This window comes from Balaenoptera acutorostrata, chromosome 1 (assembly GCF_949987535.1).
Source record: "Balaenoptera acutorostrata chromosome 1, mBalAcu1.1, whole genome shotgun sequence".
In the NCBI taxonomy this organism is placed as follows: domain Eukaryota; kingdom Metazoa; phylum Chordata; class Mammalia; order Artiodactyla; family Balaenopteridae; genus Balaenoptera; species Balaenoptera acutorostrata.
This window is the reverse complement of record NC_080064.1, coordinates 68,326,882-68,346,754: the sequence shown is the minus strand read 5'-3', so window position 1 is coordinate 68,346,754 and position 19,873 is coordinate 68,326,882. Positions and strand designations below refer to the sequence as shown.

General features: G+C 36.1%; 1 protein-coding gene across 6 annotated transcripts in view; it reads left to right on the top strand.

The window, feature by feature from the left end:
* The window catches only part of USP33 (ubiquitin specific peptidase 33), a 67,262-nt gene that overhangs the window by 22,508 nt on the left and 24,881 nt on the right, over positions 1 to 19,873 (top strand). For 5 of the 6 annotated variants that reach the window (XR_009007061.1, XR_009007060.1, XM_057539732.1 and 2 more), the window contains exons 2-10: positions 7,073 to 7,204; positions 7,396 to 7,449; positions 7,882 to 7,944; positions 9,077 to 9,229; positions 11,481 to 11,583; positions 12,657 to 12,726; positions 14,221 to 14,334; positions 16,832 to 16,910; positions 18,056 to 18,467. Coding sequence is in view for 4 of the 6 variants with exons in the window: in XM_057539732.1 (XP_057395715.1) it covers positions 7,073 to 7,204; positions 7,396 to 7,449; positions 7,882 to 7,944; positions 9,077 to 9,229; positions 11,481 to 11,583; positions 12,657 to 12,726; positions 14,221 to 14,334; positions 16,832 to 16,910; positions 18,056 to 18,467 (1,180 nt within the window). In the remaining 2 variants the exon portion in view is untranslated. The remainder of the gene's footprint in view (positions 1 to 7,072; positions 7,205 to 7,395; positions 7,450 to 7,881; positions 7,945 to 9,076; positions 9,230 to 11,480; positions 11,584 to 12,656; positions 12,727 to 14,220; positions 14,335 to 16,831; positions 16,911 to 18,055; positions 18,468 to 19,873) is intronic. The other variant, XM_057539747.1, reaches the window with a different exon arrangement.

The following is a 19,873-nucleotide window of genomic DNA, read 5'->3' as shown; positions in this document are numbered from 1 at the left end:
GTTTCATTCTTTTTTTATGGCTGAGTAGTATTCCATTTTGTGTGTGTGTATGTGTGTGTGTGTATACACCCCACATATTTTTTATCCATTCATCTGTTGATGGATACTTAGGTTGCTTCCATATTTTGGCTGTTGTAAATAATATTGCATTAACATAGGGATGCACGTGTATGTTTTTTAATTAGTGTTTTTGTTTTCTTCAGAAAAGTATGCAGAAGTGGAATTCCTGGATCATATGATAGTTCTATTTTTAATTTTTTGAGGAACTTCCATACTGTTTTCTATAGTGGCTGTACCAATGTATATTCCCACCAACAGGGCACGAGGGTTCCCTTTTCTCCACATCCTCACCAACACTTGTTTGTTGTCTTTTTGATAATAGCCATTTTGACAGGTGTGAGGTGATATCTCATCGCAGTTTTGATTTGCATTTGCCTGATGATTAGTGATGCTGAACATCTTTTCATGTGTCTGTTGGCTACCTGTATGTCTTTTATGGAAAATGTCTATTTAAAATGCCCATTTTTAAATCAGGTTGCTTGCATCTTTGATGTTGGGTTGTATGAGTTTTTGTATATTTTGGATATTGATCCCCTATCAAATAAGGGGCAATTGTGGCAGCACTGACTGCTGTGGGTGTGCTAGTGGCTGGGGCTGGCCCCTGGCCTGGTTGGCTGCCAGGTGCTGCCTCTTGCAGAGGTTGCCAGTCAAGAGTGGAGTTTTGTTTCCTGCAGACCTCCAGCTTTCCCATACTCAAGCCCTGCTGGCCTTCAGAGCTAGATATTCTGGGGGCTCATTTTCACTTTGAAGATCCCTCAGGCTGGAGAGCCCAGTGTGGCGCTCAGAACCTTCACTCCTTGTGGAGAAACTCTGTAATAGTGATTTCTTTTTTAATATTCCTTATTTTTGGCTGTGTTTGGTCTTAGTTATGGTACACGGGATCTTTCATTGCGGCACGTGGGCTCTTCATTGTGGCGTGTGGGCTTCTCTCTAGTTGTGGTGTGCAGGCTCTCTAGTTTAGCTGTGGCTTGTGGGCTCAGTTGTTGCGGTGTACAGGCTTAGTTGCCCTGCAGCATGTGTGGTCTTAGTTGCCCAACCAGGGATCCAACCTGCATCCCCTGCATTGGAAGGTGGCTTCTTAACCACTGGACCACCAGGGAATGCCCTGCAATTGTGATTATTCTCCTGTTTGTGGGTTGCCTACCCAGGTGTGTGGGTCTTGACTATATTTCATCTCTGCTCCTTCTATCTATTTCATGGTTCCTTCCTCATATCTTTAGTTCTGGAAAACCTTTTCTGCTAGTCTTCAGGTCATTCTCATAGATAGTTGCTCTGTAAATAGTTGTAATTTTTGTGCGTATGTGGAAGGAGGTGAGCTCAGGGTCTGCCTACTTCACCATCTTAGTAAAGTATCCCCTGGTCAAATGTTTTTTGAGAGTGCCAAGACCACTCAGTGGAGAAAAACAGTCTTTTCAAGAAAGGGTATTGGGCAAACTGTATATCCATATGCAAAAATATGACATTGGATCCCTACCTTACACAAACATACAAAAATTGACTTTAGTGGATCAAAGGCCTAAACATAAGAACTAAAACTCTTAGAAGAAAACATAGAGGGGGGAACTGTGACATTGGATTTGGCAGCAACTTCTTGGATATGACACTAAAAGCACAGGTCACAAAAGTAAATAGATAACTTGGACTATATCAGTTAGAAACTTCTGTGCATCAAAGGACACAGTCAACAGAGTGAAAAGGCCACCTATGGAATGGGCGAAAATATTTGCAAATCGTGTATCTGATAAAGAGTTAAATATCCAGAGTATATAAAGGACTCCTACAACTCAACAACAAAAAAGCAAACAAGGCGATTAAAAAAATGGCTCAAGTACTTGAATAGACTTTTCTCCAAAGAAGATATATAAATAAATGCCTAACAAGCACATGAAAAGATGCTCAACATTACTAATTGCAAAAATGCAAATCAAAACCGCAGTGGGATATCACCACAATTGAATGTTATTCAGTCTGAAAAAGGAAGGAAATTCTGGCCCAAGCTATAAAATCAATGAACTTTGAGGACATTATGCTAAGTAAAATAAGTCACAAAGAAAATACTCTATTTCACTTGCGAAGTACCCTGACTAGTCAAATTTGTAGAGACAAAAAGTGAAATGGTGGTTGCCAGTGGTTGGTGGGAGGGGGAATGGAGAGTTGCTGTGTAATGCTGTGGAGTTTCACTTTTGCAAGATGAGATGAGTTCTGGAGATTGATTGCCCAACAATGTGAGTGTACTTAATGCTACTGAACTGTACATTTAAAAATGGTTAGGATGGTAAACTTATGTGTATTTCATCAAAATTAAAAATTAAAAACTTAATAGACAAATAGTAAGTTTGAAAAATGGTTGCAGTATAGAAGACAGGATTCTGTTTACAAGAAGAGGCTATCAACCCAATTGTAAAAAGGGCAAAGATTTAAAGAGCCATTAAATAAAATAACAAATCTAGGAGGCTATAAAATTCATGAAAAGACAGTCTCGCAGGTTGTCAAGGTAATGCAAATTAAAGAATCTCATGCTCCACTGACTGAGCTAGCCAGGCACGTCAAGGCAATGCAAATTAAATACTAGTGAAATATAGCAGCATACCCATCAAATGACAACAGTTAAAAAAAAGACAACCAGTAATACTTGTTACTAGTATAGAAAATGGTGTTGATGTGCAGAAAATGGTATTCCCTTATGAGTGGAAATGTGAATTGTTATAGCATTTTTGGAAAGTAATCTTGTAAGATCTATTTTTATAAATTGGCCCATGTAATACAAATATAAAGGCCTACCCATTATGTTTACATAGATTTTTTTAGTGGCAGAATATGGAAGCAAAGTGAAAGTCTATTATTAGAAGAATTGATTGAATGCATGCATCCATGTGTGAATGCATTTCGTATGTATCCATGAAAATTTTGACATAAATGGATGTCTTTTAAAATATTATTGAAAAAATAAAATATTATTGACAAAAAAGATGGCCATGTATATCTCTGTATCTGTATTTGTGTATGATTTATATGGAAAATTATTAAAGCATACATACAGGTTTTATAGTGCAGGTATATACAGTGGTGATAAATTCTTTCAGCTTTATTATGTCTAAAGCAGTCTTTATTTTACCTTTGTTTTTGAAAGATGTTTTCCTAGGTATGGAGTTCTTGGTTGACAGTGTTCCTTCAGTAAACTGCAAAGATGTTGCTCCTCTGCCTTCCAGCTTATGTTGTTTCTAGTATACATTATGGGTCTTTTGGGGCTGCTTTTAAGACGTCTGTCCTGTTACTGGTTTTAAGCAACTTGTTTTTGATATGCTGTGGTTTTATTTGTTCTTATATCTTGTGTTGCTTCAATTTGTAGGTTTTTTAGTTTTCATCCTATTCAGACTTTTCCATCTAGCTGAGTGATGCTCTTGTTTAATTTTCTCCATCTTTGTGTTTCATAGTTTCTTTTGCTGTGTCTTCAAGTTCATTATTCTTTTGCCTTGTCTTATCTACTCTTAATCTCATCCATTGTATTTTTCACCACAGATTTTTTTTTTTAACATCTAGATACTTGATTTGGGTCTCTCTTTCTTTTTTTCCCTATCTTTCATGTCTCTCCTTATCATTTGTATCCTTTATTCTATCATCTGTCTTATGTCTGGGTCTCTTATTTTTTCTTCCCCACTGAGGGTCAGATTTTCCTTCATTGTATATCATATAATTTTAAAAAATTAATTAATTTATTTGTTTATTTTTGGCTGCATTGGGTCTTTGTTGCTGTGTGCTGGCTTTCTCTAGTTGTGGCGAGCAGGGACTACTCTTCGTTGTGGTGCACGGGCTTCTTATTGTGGTGGCTTCTCTTGTTGCGGAGCACGGGCTCTAGGTGTGCGGGCTTCAGAAGTTGTGGCACATGGGCTCAGTAGTTGTGGCTTGCAGGCTCTAGAGCACAGGCTCAGTAGTTGTGGCTCATGGGCTTAGTTGCTCCACGGCATGTGGGATCTTCCTGGACCAGGGCTCGAACCTGTGTCCCCTGCACTGGCAGGCAGATTCTTAACCACTGTGCCGCCAGGGAAGCCCCTGTATATCTTATAGTTTTTGATTGGATGCCAGACATTTGATTTTTACCTTGTCAGGTGCTGGTTTTTTTCATTCCTTTAAATGCTCTTCATTTTTTTTCTGGGACACAGTTAAGTTCCTTGGGAACAGTAATGCTCTCTTTTGAACTTTTTGAAGGCAGAACCAAAGTAGTCTTTCTTCTAGGGATAATTTTTTCCCAATACTAAGGCGATACCCTTCTGAGTATGCTATTTTATTCCCTCCGTATTATGAAATCTTTCAACTCTGGCTGGTGGAAACACGGACAGACCTGGGTTGGCTTTGAGAATTGTTCTACCTGCTCCTTTCCAGTAGTTCCTTCCCCTTCTTAGGGTAGTTTAATCACAGGCACATGCTCATCAGTACTGGGTTGAAAACATAATTGTAGCCCTTTACGAATCTCCAGAGTTCACTTGCTCTCTATTCAGTTCTTTACTGTGTGTTACTCACCTTGGCCTCCCTGAATTTTCAACTCTGTCTCTTCAACTTAGAGAGATCACCAAAATCTGTTTGGGTTTTCTTCTGCCTGTACTGTGGCCTAGAAAGAAATTCTCTCCAGGCAGTAAGTTGGGGCAGTCACCTTGTTTTTATCTTCTTACGGATCAGTGTCCTGCAGTGCCTATTATCCAGTGTCTGTGTCTGAAAACTCTTATTTTATATTTTTTGGTCTGGTTTCTTACTTATTTGAGAGGGTAAATCTGGTCCCTGTCCCTCCATTATGGTTGCAAGTGGGAGTAATTAGATAAGAGGGAAAAGATATCTAATTACAAAAGGAAGTGAGAGGTGGGTGGGAAACCCTCCTCCATACATAAATAAAACATGGAAAATATTAACAATTATTTTAAGTTTATCTTCATGCTCTGAAAGTCAGGAGCATGGCTTATTTAATATTATGTAGTAATGTGGTATTTATAAATAATGACTTATTCAATATCAACCCCAGCGTTATTCCTGTTGTATTTTGTAGGTTGCAGTATAATATTGGACTTATCATTTGATTTGATTTGATAGAACCTTTTTATTTAATGTGTTTACTAATGTGTTAATATTTCAGCACATTTATAACTGTTTATTCTTTCCTAGAAAGTTTCTTAACTTTTTCCCAAATAATGTTCTCAAACCCCAAAGATGAATGAAAGTTCATGAAATGCCCTGTTATTAAGAATGTACAATCCGGGACTTCCCCTGGTGGCACAGTGGTTAACAATCCGCCTGCTAGTGCAGGGGACGCGGGTTCGATCCCTGGTCTGGGAAGATCCCACATGCTGTGGAGCAACTAAGCCCGTGCACCACAACTACTGAGCTTGCGCTCTAGAGCCCACAAGCCACAACTACTGAGCCCCTGTGCTGCAACTATTGAAGCCCATGTGCCTACAGCCCGTGCTCCACAATAAGAGAAGCCACTGCATTGAGAAGTTTGTGCACCGCAACGAAGAGAGCCCCCGCTCTCTGCAACTAGAGAAAGCCCGTGTGCAGCAACGAAGACCCAACGCAGCCGATAGATAGATAGATAGATAGGTAGAATGTACAGTCCAAAGAAGACCTAGAAATCCTTACTGAGTTAGACTTGAGACTTTTACTTGGAAATCACTCACTTAAACCATTCATAAGATAATCTGGACATTGAATGCAGTGTATAAGTTTGCTCTATGATTCATAAGATTTAAAGTAGAGGTAGATAAAATTTAGTGACATTACAGTACATTGTGATGTCTTGGAGGAAATTAAGTTCACTGGGATTGCAAAATACTTTGCCTTCTGTTTACTTTAATGGAATTGAGGAAACTCCTGAAGAATATTAGGGAAATTATTATTGATTTGGGAAACTACCTCAGTCTTAAACTGGTTGTCTCATAGGGGAGGGAGGTCTGAGACCTTTACTGGTCACGTAAAAAAACCTCAAGGGATGATGCAGAGTGCCTAATAAAGTTTTATGTGTATGTGTAGTATGTGCTACACACATGACATGTACTACCTCATTTAATCCTTACGGTAGGAGTACGACATTCAGCACTTACTGGTATCCTCAGGTCTGTTTGACTTTAGAGTCCTTGACTCTTACCCATGAGATATATAGGTGGATTCAAATCCTAGTTTGAATCCTAGTTTGAATCCTATGTTAACAATGTGAACTCAGTTAGGTTTTCTTCCCTTATTAGCCTTATATGCAGATGAAGATAATAACGGTGCCTATGTCAGTGTTGTTGGAAGGATCATATGATAATGTGGTTCTCAACCTGGGATGACTTTGTCCCCAGTGGACATAATTTTACACTGTCTAATGACATTGGTTGTCAAAGCTCAGAGTGGTAGTGAGGGTGTTCTGGCCTCTAGTGGGTAGAAGAAGAAATGTTGCTAAATATCTTACAATGTACAGGACAACCCTCCACAAGAGAGAATTATCTGGCCTGAAGTGTCAGTGGTGCCAGGGTTGAGAAACTCTGATATAAAGTGACTATCCTGGTTTATTGCTAGGATACCAAACTATTTCATTTATATCATCAGTGGGCTGTTGCTAGTGTGAAAATGAAGGTTTCCATTTGAATTCTTTTTCTTTTCAATTCCAATTCTAGCCTAAGGGTTAATTCTTTTTAAACGAAAAATAAGAGGGGATAAAGATACTTAAATTGAATAACCTGAATTTTTTCCCCTTTTATTTACCTCTAAAAAGTGAAATGGGAGAAGGGGGAAAAAGCAGCAAAAGTAATGGAGAAACAAACTTACATTGACTCATAGGTATCAATTTTAATAAAATGATTATTTATTAGTAGAGAAACTTCCAGTGTTGAAATTAAGTTCAATTGTGAAAGTACCCTAGATGTATTTGAAAATATACACTTTTGTAGGGCAAACTTATAAACATGTATGCTTCTTGTTTTACTTTTAATAATTTTTAATATATTAGCACTTTTAAAATTGACTTTTCTGGTCAATTTTTCTGTAGGTATTACCTCATTTGGAAAGCCTTGAGAAACAGGAAAACATTTCTAACAAAATGTCAGCTTTTCGAGGTCATTGTCCACATTTGGATTCAGTTGGTGAAATAACTAAAGAAGATTTAATACAAAAATCTCATGTAAGAAAGAGGGCTTTTTTTCTTCCTTTAAAAAATCATATTCGTTTTTCTCTCAAATATGTGTTTTTTATAAATTACTACAATATTCTATGTTCATGAATCCAAATTTTTTATATATGATATTAGTGAATGTATATATTTGGCTGTATTTATGTAATGGTAATGTTGTCTGTGTGATTTTCCTTTCATAGGGTTCTTGTCAGGATTGTAAAGTCAGAGGACCAAACCTTTGGGCGTGCCTGGAGGTATGTGTATGTTTCTTCTCAAAACTTTTATATAAAAATTTATATCTGAATAAGGTTAACTAGAAGATTTTTTTTTGACACTTAGAGGACTTCATAAATGAACATACTTTAAGAAGATCATTATCAATTATAAAAATTAAACTTTAAACTTTGGGCTTTAACTTGCAGTGCTTTTTGCAGAGTTTGGTAAATCACTAAAATATTTTACCCTCACCTTTTATTAGCGGTGACATATCTTTTAGCTTAGAAATATTCTGGTTATATTCTGTTGTGCCTAGTACCTTTTGGTTAAAATAACTGACTTTGGAAGTCATTTAATGTTTCCGTTAAAACATGTGATCAGAACTTCATTGTAAATGTAATTGTAATGCTATTATTGTAAATTTACATGTTATAAAAAGCTAATTTTCCTTTTTATATAATTATTTATAGAATAGATGTTCATATGTTGGCTGTGGTGAATCACAAGTAGATCATAGCACCATACATTCTCAGGTATGTATGTAGAAAAATTTCGTGCAAGATGTTTTTTAAAGAGAGCCTGAAGGAAAGGGAGAGCAAATACAACATTAAGTTGTAATTCAAAATTTTGTCCGTTTTTTTTTTTTAATAAACGAGTTAAATCTTAGCTTATAAAAAGGTGGGGAGGGGAATTGCTAAGATCAATATTAGAAAGAGGTTGTAGTTAAGAGAGTAGTGATTTAAGAAACGTACCTCCAGATGTATGGAGGTGGTAGCTGAAGGTATTAGTAGGATATGGAAGTTGAAGTCAAGAATAGAAGCCTAGGCTGTGACAGGGCCTGGCTGACTTCAAGTCTCAACTCATATACCTTTTTCTCTACATCCTCCTTACTGGAGTCCCCTTTCTACGTCACCCTGGTTGTTTGGTGCTTGTGTGTAATTCTGGCATGCTTCTTTTACAGATTAGATAGAACTCCCATTCTAAACTATACATTTTCTTGAGAATGAACTGTCTTGTTCATATTTACCTCTACAGCATTAACTGTTCTCAACCAGGGTTCCTTAAAAGAATTAATTAAGGCTCTCAGGCATCATGGTACATAGTTAATTTACTTCTCTTTGGTGCATCTAGAATGGTGGTACTATGTACTATTCTTGGGAGAATTGAGAAAATAGTTACTCAGATCATTGTCTATAGGGCATTATTCTCTTGCAGAACTCTAGTTGAGAAAGGCTGGAGTTTCGTATATCCAAGATCATATTCACTATCGCTTGAGCTGTTTTGTGCTTTGATTCATGTCATTTATATTCTTTTGCCATTCTGATCTCCTGGAACAGTTAACTGTGCTATTGTCAATTTTCTTGTATTATAATTACTTGCTAACTGCAAAGCAGAGTCTTATAATAACTCTTGTGTTTATCTTTATAATGAATAGTGGTGAAAAATGACAATAGAATAACTTTTGGAGTAGGCTTAGATATTGTTACTATTCACTATGCATTAGCAATTTATCTAAAAAATGGTTTTTTGGTGCTCCAGTTTAAGTTTTCTCTTTTGAGTATATTGTTATTCATCAAAGGCCAGCAGTTTATCTTCTATGATCTTTTGAAAGGTTTTCAACTATAATTTTGGCTCCTCTTCTCTCTCTCCCATGAAATTATACAGGAGACAAAGCATTATCTAACTGTGAACCTTACCACTCTTCGAGTATGGTGTTATGCTTGCAGCAAAGAAGTATTTTTGGATAGAAAATTAGGAACTCAGCCTTCATTACCTCATGTAAAACCACTTCACCAAACACAAGAAAATAGTGTCCAGGTAATAATCTAAATCTGTGCAATTAAAATATCAAATATTTTCAGGTAATAATTTCAGAATATGTCATGTAGCTGAAAGCTAGAAGAGCCCTACTTCACCTGTACTTTAAAAATTTTCCATAATGTGCCTTTTTTCCTCAAATGAAACACCAGAGCTGGCCTTTGTTCTTTTGTAGAGTGATGGATTAGAGTGAAATTGGAGCCCACACCTGTCTGAAGATGGAAAAGGCACCTGATGTGTTTTAAAAACTTAAAAAAACAGCTGGTTTAAATAGTGTTCTTTTTCTAGCCAATCTGATTCTAGGAGAGGTGATGGGCCTTCTTTGATAGGCCCTAATTCTGCTCTCTTTTCCTCATTTCCCTCCCTGCTTCACCCCCATGTATATTACTGTAAACATTTTACTAATTTATTGAAAACCAGATAGAATACATTAAAGCTTAGCATCAGTGTTTGGTTACAAAAGATGTGTAAGCTTGCAAAGATTGGTCACTTAATATTGAGACTTTTCTAGTCATATAAAAAATAGGAAAGGGAGGGACTTCACTGGCCCTCCAGTGGGTGAGACTCCGCGCTTCCACTGCAGGGCGCATGGGTTTGATCCCTAGTTGGGGAACTAAGATCCCGCCTGCTGTGTGGCATGGCCAAAAAAAAAAAAAAAGAAAAAAAAGAAAAAATAGGAAAAGGAATGAAAAAACTAAGAATAGTTGGTGTCTTATCATCATTTGGTCTGTACAGTTTAATTAACACATCAGTGAGTTTTTTCCTTCTGTGTTATAGAAATCACATTGTATTTCTATAATTGTGTTCTTTGATACCAATTCTTAAGATTTTTTGTGTTGTATCTTTGTATCACATTTTGATGGTAGATATTTGTGATAGTAAATTTGCTTGCCTCACACATTATATAACTTAAAGTGACTAGATTTTAGACAAGGTATACTTGTTGCATTTCTAGTTTCATAGTTGAATAACTCTAGTTCATAAATTACCATCATTACTGTTTCTCCTACTGATACCTATCTATCATTCAAAAACGTGTTTTTTGGGTTTTTTTGAATGCCATGGTAGTTTGAAAATAAGTTTGCCTGAACCCTCTAACACTATTAACAAAAATGTGATAATTAAAAGTTGAATCACATGAGGAACTGATAACAATTTATAATAATCTAAAGAATAAGTACAGATAGTTCACAAAGAAGAAATACAAATTAAAACACATCGAGAAAATAATCATCACTGACTAAAGAAAAGTAAGTTAAAACAGCTATCTGCCATTTCTGCCCAAATAGATTATGATTGCAAACTCTTAGTGAATGCTGAATCTGGTTGAATAAGTATACTGATACTTTTCTGATAGCTTGTAAATAATTTCCTGATGAGTTATATTTAAAACACATAAAAGGCATGAATTTAATTTCATACAACTTCCTGATGATCCCATTGTTGAAGAAATTACTCAGAAGAAAAAAAAAGTTATTTGTACAGATTTTTTTAGCAGTATAAAATTTACAGGCTGTTTGAACCCAGTTCATCAGAACATTATTTATAGAATAACAGTATTGGAAACCATTCAAATGTCATTAAGATTTTTCAAACAATTTTGTAGGAGGTAAGATTTTGAATGATTTTTTTTTAAAGCTGCTCTACTTCTCTGTATTTCAATACACCAAAGTGAGAATATGGGGCCTACCGAAATATCTAGTATCTACAGATGCCAGGAAGGTAAAGTAAATGTATAAAGTGGGTGGGTATAAGTGCATATATGCATGCCTTGAAGAAGAGGAATAGGCTGTAGTAAGCTGGAGAACCAGAACACGTGCTAAGTACATTCTGCTGTTCAGTTTCCTCCTCCCACTGATGGTTGCTAAATGGGTTCAGTGTACTTTGATCTTCTGCTATTAGAAGAGAACTTGCAGAATTTGATTTTTATGTGAGCTCACCCAGTTTTTAAAATATTAGCTCAAAGTTTTGCTTTTGTTTCGGTTTTTGTCCTTTTTTTTTTAAAACAGTGTGGACTAGCATTTGACCAAGTCACCAGTTGCAACCTCTTGAGTTAATCCAATTCTCAGGAATTAATATTGGAATTTAAAAAAATATTTAAAACTATTTCATACGCATAAAAGGATGCAAAATTACTTTAGTAACAAGTATCGGGAGAGATTGTAGAAGTCTACAGATAAGCTGCGAACAAATTAAAAAAAAATTTTGACCTAAGGATTTGTTCAAGGCTGCTATCTTTTCTGTTATCAAGGATTTTAAAATACCCAGTAACACAACATTAAAAACTCCTCTGGTTGCTGTATTTGATGATCTGGACATAGAAGTGGAAGAAGAAGATGAACTTAAGGCAAGAGGTAAAATAATTCTCCTGTATAACACTCCTTTGTATGCTGCTGTCCATTTCTTTAGGAAATTGTACCATGTGAAAATTTCAAAATCTAGAGATGATCAGAAGATAATTACAAAAAAAAATTCTAGGAATCAGATTATCGGTTATGCTTTTTAAAAAAAATTATCAGTTTACATAATTAATCAGGGTGTATTTTTAAGTTCTAACTTTTTTTGTTTATTTATTGTATTATGCATCACTTGAAAATACCAAGGAAATATCCTTTTGTTTTTAATGATGCATGAGTGGAAGTAATGCTAGTTGGCAGTATTTGATTGTAAGAAATCAATAAAGTAATTGTATTTAAAAAAAAAATTCTGGGGCTTCCCTGGTGGCGTAGTGGTTGAGAATCTGCCTGCCAATGCAGCGGACACGGGTTCGAGCCCTGGTCTGGGAAGATCCCACATGCCACGGAGCAACTGGGCCCGTGAGCCACAATTACTGAGCCTGTGCATCTGGAGCCTGTGCTCTGCAACAAGAGAGGCCGCGATAGTGAGAGGCCCGTGCACCGCGATGAAGAGTGGCCCCTGCTTGCCGCAACTAGAGAAAGCCCTCGCACAGAAACGAAGACCCAACACAGCCATAAATAAATAAATTAAAAAAAAAAAAAAAGAAACATCTTTTAACAAAAAAAAAAAAAAAATTCTGAAATTTGACCTAGTAAAATTGTATCTGTGAAAAAGCAAACTGACAACTTTGATGCTTCGTTTCTCTGATATCACTTTACTAAAGCCCACAGTTCTTAGTATAAACTATCTATATAGTTTAGTACAGACTTTTCTGTTTTATAGTTGATGTAAGGGAATCTTAACCCTTTAAGGATATATTTAAATAATTTTCTGAAAATTAACACTTTGGTGTAAGTCTGACCTCTTCGAGTTATTCAAGTTGCTGTTTGTATTTCTATAATGTATTTTGTATTTCCTTAACATAGTTTGGGAACCATAATAATTACTTAGTTACATATTCAGCAAACACTCATAAAATTGAGTCATTGCATTATTGAATGATGACATAACTTATAATTTTTCCTAATAGGTCTTACAGGTTTGAAAAATATTGGAAATACTTGTTATATGAATGCAGCTTTGCAGGCTCTTTCCAATTGGTAAGTAGAGAAATTAATTTTGTTAGTATAGTTTTTTAAAGTTACTCTTGGAGAACTTCCCTGCTGGTGCAGTGGTTAGGAATCCACCTGCCAAGGCAGGGGACACGGGTTTGATCCCTGGTCTGGGAAGATCCCACGTGCCATGGAGCAACTAAGCCCGTGAGCCACAATTACTGAGCCTGTGTGCCACAACTACTAAGCCTGTGCTCCAGAGCCCGCGAGCCACAACTACTGAGCCTGCACACGTGCCGCAGCTACTGAAGCCTGCGAGCCTAGAGCCTGTGCTCCACAACAAGAGAAGCCACCACAATGAGAAGCCCGCACACTGCAACGAAGAGTAGCACCCGCTTGCAGCAACTAGAGAAAAGCCCGCGCACAGCAACAAAGACCCAGTGCAGCCAAAAATAAATAAATAAAATAAAATTATAAAAAAAAAATAATAGAGTTACTCTTGGAGCAGAAAACCGTGCTGCTGTAGTACACTCAAAAAAGGAGTGAGAGGAGAAAAGAAAGAAATATACATTAATAGTAATATGGGAAAGAGGTGACAATTATATTCAATTCCCCTAGCCAACAGGATCCCATTAAATCCTTGCTGTACCTCTTCCCTCACCCCTCTCAACACATAGTGCTGCCTCCCCCCCTTTTCTGAAATGCCCCCACTTAAAAAATTATCTGGATTAACTAAAGCCTAAATGTGTAAATATTCCTGAAAAAGTTATTTCCTCTTTCTTGTTGAGTAACTCTTAAGGTAGAGTAGGCAAGAAACTGAGTTGGGACATAATCCATTGTTGTCCCAATGGGGTTGCTTTGATCGTGCCTACAGTTTCCTAAGACTGCTGGTCCTGGCTCAGACCCTAGGTGGTTGTATGTCTTTGAGGAAGTTATTTGTTTTTACGTCTAGAAAATGAGGAGCTTGAACTAATTAATTCCTCAAATCACTTTTAGTTCAGAGGTCCTAGGAAAATATTTTATATTTTTCTGTAGGTGGAAAGTCTCTAATAAAGCAATTAGGTTTTTTTTCTTAATTATAGTCCTGTAAAGTAGGTAGGTGCAGTATGGAATGTTCTGCAGATGATCACCCAGGGAAGAGATGAAAAGTCATAGGATCAAGTCCTGAGGAACCCTGATAGTTTGATACCTGGTAAGAGCAGAAAAAACAATAAAGAGGGAAAAGAGTTACCAAAGAGGTCAAGAAGAAAAGTAAAAAAGTGCATTACATTGGTCAAGAGAAGGGGGTAAACCACCTGTGACAAATGCTACTGAGGGGGAAATGAAAGGTGTTTACTGGATTTGGCAACATTGAGGACTCTGATGTGGTGGGTCAAATCTGATTTGATGGGTTGAGCAAGATAATGAAGGAAAGAATGTGAAGCTGTAAAAGGGAGCAAAGAAGTAACAGATACAGGGCTCTATGTGCTGTCAATTCATTGAATGACTAGAAGTCAATCAGTATTAAGCTGTGACTGCACTCTTTTTTTTTTTTTAAACTAGCCCACCTTTGACACAGTTTTTTCTTGATTGTGGAGGACTAGCCCGAACAGATAAGAAACCAGCTATTTGTAAAAGTTACCTCAAACTGATGACAGAGCTGTGGCATAAAAGCAGGTATGTACTTAATATGTTTATTTTCATTATTATATTTTTAAATGAATATCATAAATATTAAACACTTACAGGTGCATTTATACAGCTGTAAAAAGTAGACAGATTTGAGACATTCAGTTTTGGGCATGTTACATTTGAAAATGAACATCCAAATGAAATATCTGGACTGGAGATAAAATGTTGAACTGTTAAAGCTGCTGTTACTGACACTTCTGATTTTTAATTCAGGAGTAGGCATTCTCACAATGCTAAAATCAGACCATAGAGGCATATATGAATGTTTATTTTTCTGCTTATGTTTATTTGCTCTAAGTGTAGCATTAGAAAAATAATTGTTTGCTGTAATATTTTGTATTAGAACTATTCAGAAAGTTGCATTTAATGGTTCCTAAGAACTGCCCAGCCTTTCTCCTAAGAAAACAATCACCAAAGCTTTCATGTTCTTATATTCTTAAGTGCTTCAGTTTTCTTTGAGATATTTGACTCCCTACTAAAGAGTATCTCTTGAGTTAAAAATTTGTTATTACTGTCATTTCAATATGCTAGGAAAAGATAGTTTTAATGAATTATTTGGGGATGTGAAGGTATATGTCATTCACATTTCTAATAGTCAAGAGACAGAATTCTCCCTTGTTATTTATCCCTATTGGGTATTACCCGTTGCTGCCAAGGGTTCTAACATTTCTAAGTCCCTTACTGCATAGCTAGAACTAACCCTTAACTGCTATGTTTAAGCTTCTTTGCACTGAAACTATAAACTTAATATTCTTGGAAGTTTACTAAACTTCAGAAGTGTCATAGTACAGAATTTTAAGTGATTAAATCTCGCATCTGGTTTACTTTTCATTTTTGTTTTCATGAGTATTTGATGGCTGGTTTAAAATTTTTATTTAGATAGTGTACTAGATATACTTATCCCAGGAATTTTAAGTAATTAAAGTATTATTTTAAGTAATTAGAAGTATTTTTTGAAAAATCATATAGTAGAGCATAATCATTTCATTAGGGAGGAGAACAATAAACTATGTAGCTTAAATATCAAAAATAAGCTCTTTTGATGAACCTGTGAAGCATAATACTGGGCAATTTTTTTTGTTTGTTTTTGTTTTTTTTCTTTTTTTTTCTCACTGTGTTTTCTTTTTTAAACGAAAGGGCAATCCTTTTTTCTTTTTTTTTAAATTAATTCATCAATTTATTTATTTTTGGCTACATTGGGTCTTCATTGCTGTGCGCGGGCTTTCTCTAGTTGTGGTGAGCAGGGGCTACTCTTCGTTGCGGTGCGCGGGCTTCTTGTTGTGGTGGCTCCTCTTGTTGCAGAGCACGGGCTCTAGGCACGCGGGCATCAGTAGTTGTGGCTCGGGGGCTCGGTAGTTGTGGCTCGTGGACTCTAGAGTGCAGGCTCAGTAGTTGTGGCGCACGGGCTTAGTTGCTCCGCGGCATGTGGGATCTTCCCAGACCAGGGCTCAAACCCATGTCCCCTACATTGGCAGGTGGATTCTTAACCACTGCGCCACCAAGGAAATCCCTGTATATATATATATATTTTTTTAAATTAATTAATTAATTAATTTATGGCTGTGTTGGGTCTTCGTTTCTGTGCAAGGGCTTTCTCTAGTTGTGGCAAGCGGGGGCCACTCTTCATCTCGGTGCGCGGGCCTCTCACTATCGCAGCCTCTCTTGTTGCGGAGCACAGGCTCCAGACACGCAGGCTCAGTATATATGTTTTTTTAATTTTTAAATTTTATTTTATTTTATTTTTTATACAGCAGGTTCTTATTAGTTATCTATTTTGTACATGTTAGTGTATATATGTCAACCCCAATCTCCCAATTCGTCCCACCACCACCACACACGCCCTTTTTTTTTTAATATTTATTTATTTTATTTGTTTATTTGGCTGTGCCGGGTCTTAATTGCGGCCTGTGGGATCTAGTTGCCTGACCAGGGATCAAACCTGGGCCCCCTGCATTGGGAGTGCAGAGTCTCAGCCACTGGACCACCAGGGAAGTCCCAGTACTGGGCAATTTTGAATGATTTTTTGAAACACAAATACTTTTCAGTTGAACTCTTTGAATTTTTGATTGTTCGTTCTTTTTTTTTTAATATTTATTTATTTATTTTTGGCTGTGTAGGGTCTTTATTGCGCACGCGGGCTTCTCTCTAGTTGTGGCACGCAGGCTCCAGAGCGTGCAGGCTCAGTAGTTGCACCACACAGCCTCTTCAGTGGTGTTGCCTGGGCTCCAGAGCACTTGGGCTCTGTAGTTGCGGCATGCGGGCTCTTTAGTTGTGGCATGCAGGCTCCTTAGTTGTGGAGCACGGGCTTAGTTGCCCCGCGGCATGTGGGATCTTAGTTCCCCGACCAGGGATCAAACCCGTGTCCCCTGCATTGGAAGGTGGATTCTCAACCACTGGACCATCAGGGAAGTCCATGATTGCTCATTTCTAAAATAAAAACTAAAAATCACAGATTTCTTCCTAAAAATGTTTTCTTCCTCAGGCCAGGATTTGTTGTGCCTACTAATCTGTTTCAAGGAATTAAAACTGTAAATCCAACATTTCGGGGGTATTCTCAGCAGGTACGTCTTTATTGCTTTTTATTCATAATATTAATCTTTAATACATTTGCAAAATGCTATTATGCATTATGCTACTATATACTCATTTGCAATTCTAAGAATAATAACCCCATATATTTTTGGCTTACATTTTTCCACATTTCTCTTAATTTCATATTTTTCTAGAAATTTTAAATTTGGGGGTGTTTAAATATGTCAGTATATTCTAGTGCTTTTAGCTTTGAAAAGTTCCACATCCACAGATAAATTTTACCTGTATTTTCTGTATTTTCTGATTTAATTAAAAAAAAATTCTTTAGACATGTGTCATTTATTTCACATTACAATATAATCCAAATTTAATTTTTTGCAAACAGCTAACAAATTGTACGAAACTACAGATTTAAGAATTTTCTTATCTGGTTTTAAAAGTTTCTTCTTTATTAATTTTTATGCTTACATTAATATATAATAAGGTCTGTTTCTGGGCTTTCTAATCTGTTTCATCGACCTGTAATTTTTTGGATTGATACCAATGGCAGTTTCAATGATTGTACTTTATATAATGTTTTTTTCATGTTAATACCTGGTCCTCACATATGTTTCTTTTTCAAAACAATACCTGTTCTCTGTTAACTTTTTCTGTTGCAAATTCCTGGATCACAGAGACTTGGTAGACATAAGTTGGGGCCTATGAATTTGTATTTTCAATAAACATTCTAGGTTGATCAAGGATTTTTGAGATACAGTGCAAAATTGGATAAAGCTTTAGTTTTAAGCCAAACTTATACTTGAATTTAGGATATCTCTCTGAATTCTTATTGTCAGATGAGGCAAATCCTTACTCCACAAGTTTTTTAAAATAGCAGCAGTACTAAAGCTGACCTCCAGATCATCTTCAGTTTTTTGTTGCTGTTGTTTATTGTTTTTTTTAGTTTTAATTGAAATACATGTTCAGTTTTTTAAGTACTTTTGTTTTATTTACATAACTTTTTAGAACTTAGTGCTTCCTATCCCTCCAATGCCTTATGTCTACAAAGTTGTATTTCCTTAGTATAATGCTACACATTTAGAAATCAGTTGCTAACCACATTTTGTATATTTTCTCATTTCTACATACATGTATTTTTAATGAAATGGTAATATCTATGTTGCTTATATATTAGGATGCTCAAGAATTCCTTCGATGTTTAATGGATCTGCTTCATGAAGAACTGAAAGAACAGGTCATGGAAGTAGAAGAGGATCCTCAAACTACAATGACTGAGGAGACCGTGGAGGAAGACAAGAGCCAGTCAGATGCAGATTTTCAGTCTTGTGAATCTTGTAGCAGCAGTGATAAAGCCGAAAATGAAAATGGGTCTAGAAGCTTTTCTGAAGATAATAATGAAACAACAATGTTAATTCAGGATGATGAAAACAATTCAGAAATGTCAAAAGATTGGCAAAAAGAGAAGATGTGCAATAAGATTATTAAAGCGAATTCTGAAGGAGAATTAGATAGAGACTCTGTGTCTGAAACAGTTGACTTGAACAATCAGGAAACTGTCAAAGTGCAAATACACAGCAGAGCTTCAGGTGACAATTTTTATAATTTGCAAATGATAGTGTTTCATTTTTAGACAAAGGGTGCAAGATGTGTTTATATTTAAGATGATATTTGTAATTTTACCATTTTCTGATTTGGGGAGAGTGGAATTAGCTTGACATGTGACTTTAGAATACATTTCTAATTTACATGTTAATGTTCACAGTTTATATTTAGCATAATAAAAATGAAATAGAATAATTAATAGCTTTAGCTTAATATTTTGTGTGTAGTATATGACACTATAGTTCAACCATACTAATTGAAAGAAAGAGGGTATTAAATAGATGTTACTTTTGGGTTTTCTAACTAGTAGAGTTTAGTACTATTTGCATGTGAGTGTTAAGTTAATGTCATTTAAAGCAGATTTGGTTGAGATCTGCAAAATAGCAAAATAATCCAAATTGTAGACTGTTAGGTTTAGATTGCTGTCATTGGAGTCATATCAGCTACTAAATACTTGGTGTATGTTTGGCATAGGAGTTTAATTAACTATAATGAACCCTGTTACGATAGATTATACTGTAATACATGTCATTGTTCCTTTGGGAAAGAGCACTTGGCCAAATGAAAGATAGTTGAGCTAGGTTGCTTTGCATTTTACATTTATTTCTTCTAGGGTTAACTTGTGTTAGCTTAATGTGGTATTTAATTCTCCAAAGCACATAAAATTAAACCGTCAGAGGTTCAGATTCTCTGACCTTAAAATAAGTGGTAGACAAGGAACATAAAAAATTTATCATTTGTAATTACTGAAGAGTAGTAACTACTAAACAATTTACTTATGTTTTTGAACCCCACATTTTTTCTGGAGGAGAAGGATACTTTCTTAACCACAGGAATACTTGTGGTTCACCCATGTGCAGTACATAAATGCCTTCTAGTCAGGAAAATGTGTGAGGCTCCTTGATTATACTGATGTTATGTTTAGAAGTTTAGATGTGGTTAGAAGTTGTTTAGTCAATAGATATGTGAAATTTCAGTATTGAAAGACTTAGCCGTCTGCTATCTAGCCTTTCCTCATCAAAAGCCTGATTAAGCCTGATTACTTGACATACTGGTTCTTTATTGTTCCATAGCAAGTTTATTCTTAAAATTAGTAACTAATTGATGACCTGGATTAGGGATCTGAGCTTTTACATTTTCTGATTGAAAAATGTGACAAAGACCGTATATGACACGCAAAACCTAAAATATTTACTATCTGGTCTTTCACAGGAATCATTTGCCAATCCCTGACCTAGATGATATTAACTTTATTCCCTTCTGAAAGGCTACAGCGAGTCTCCTCCTCTTTCTTCCCGCAATATTATGCAGTCTGCTTTTAGTCATGGTTGGGATAATGAGAAATGCCTCTGTGAAAGTAATAAAAGTCATTTATTTTGCATTATCTGGA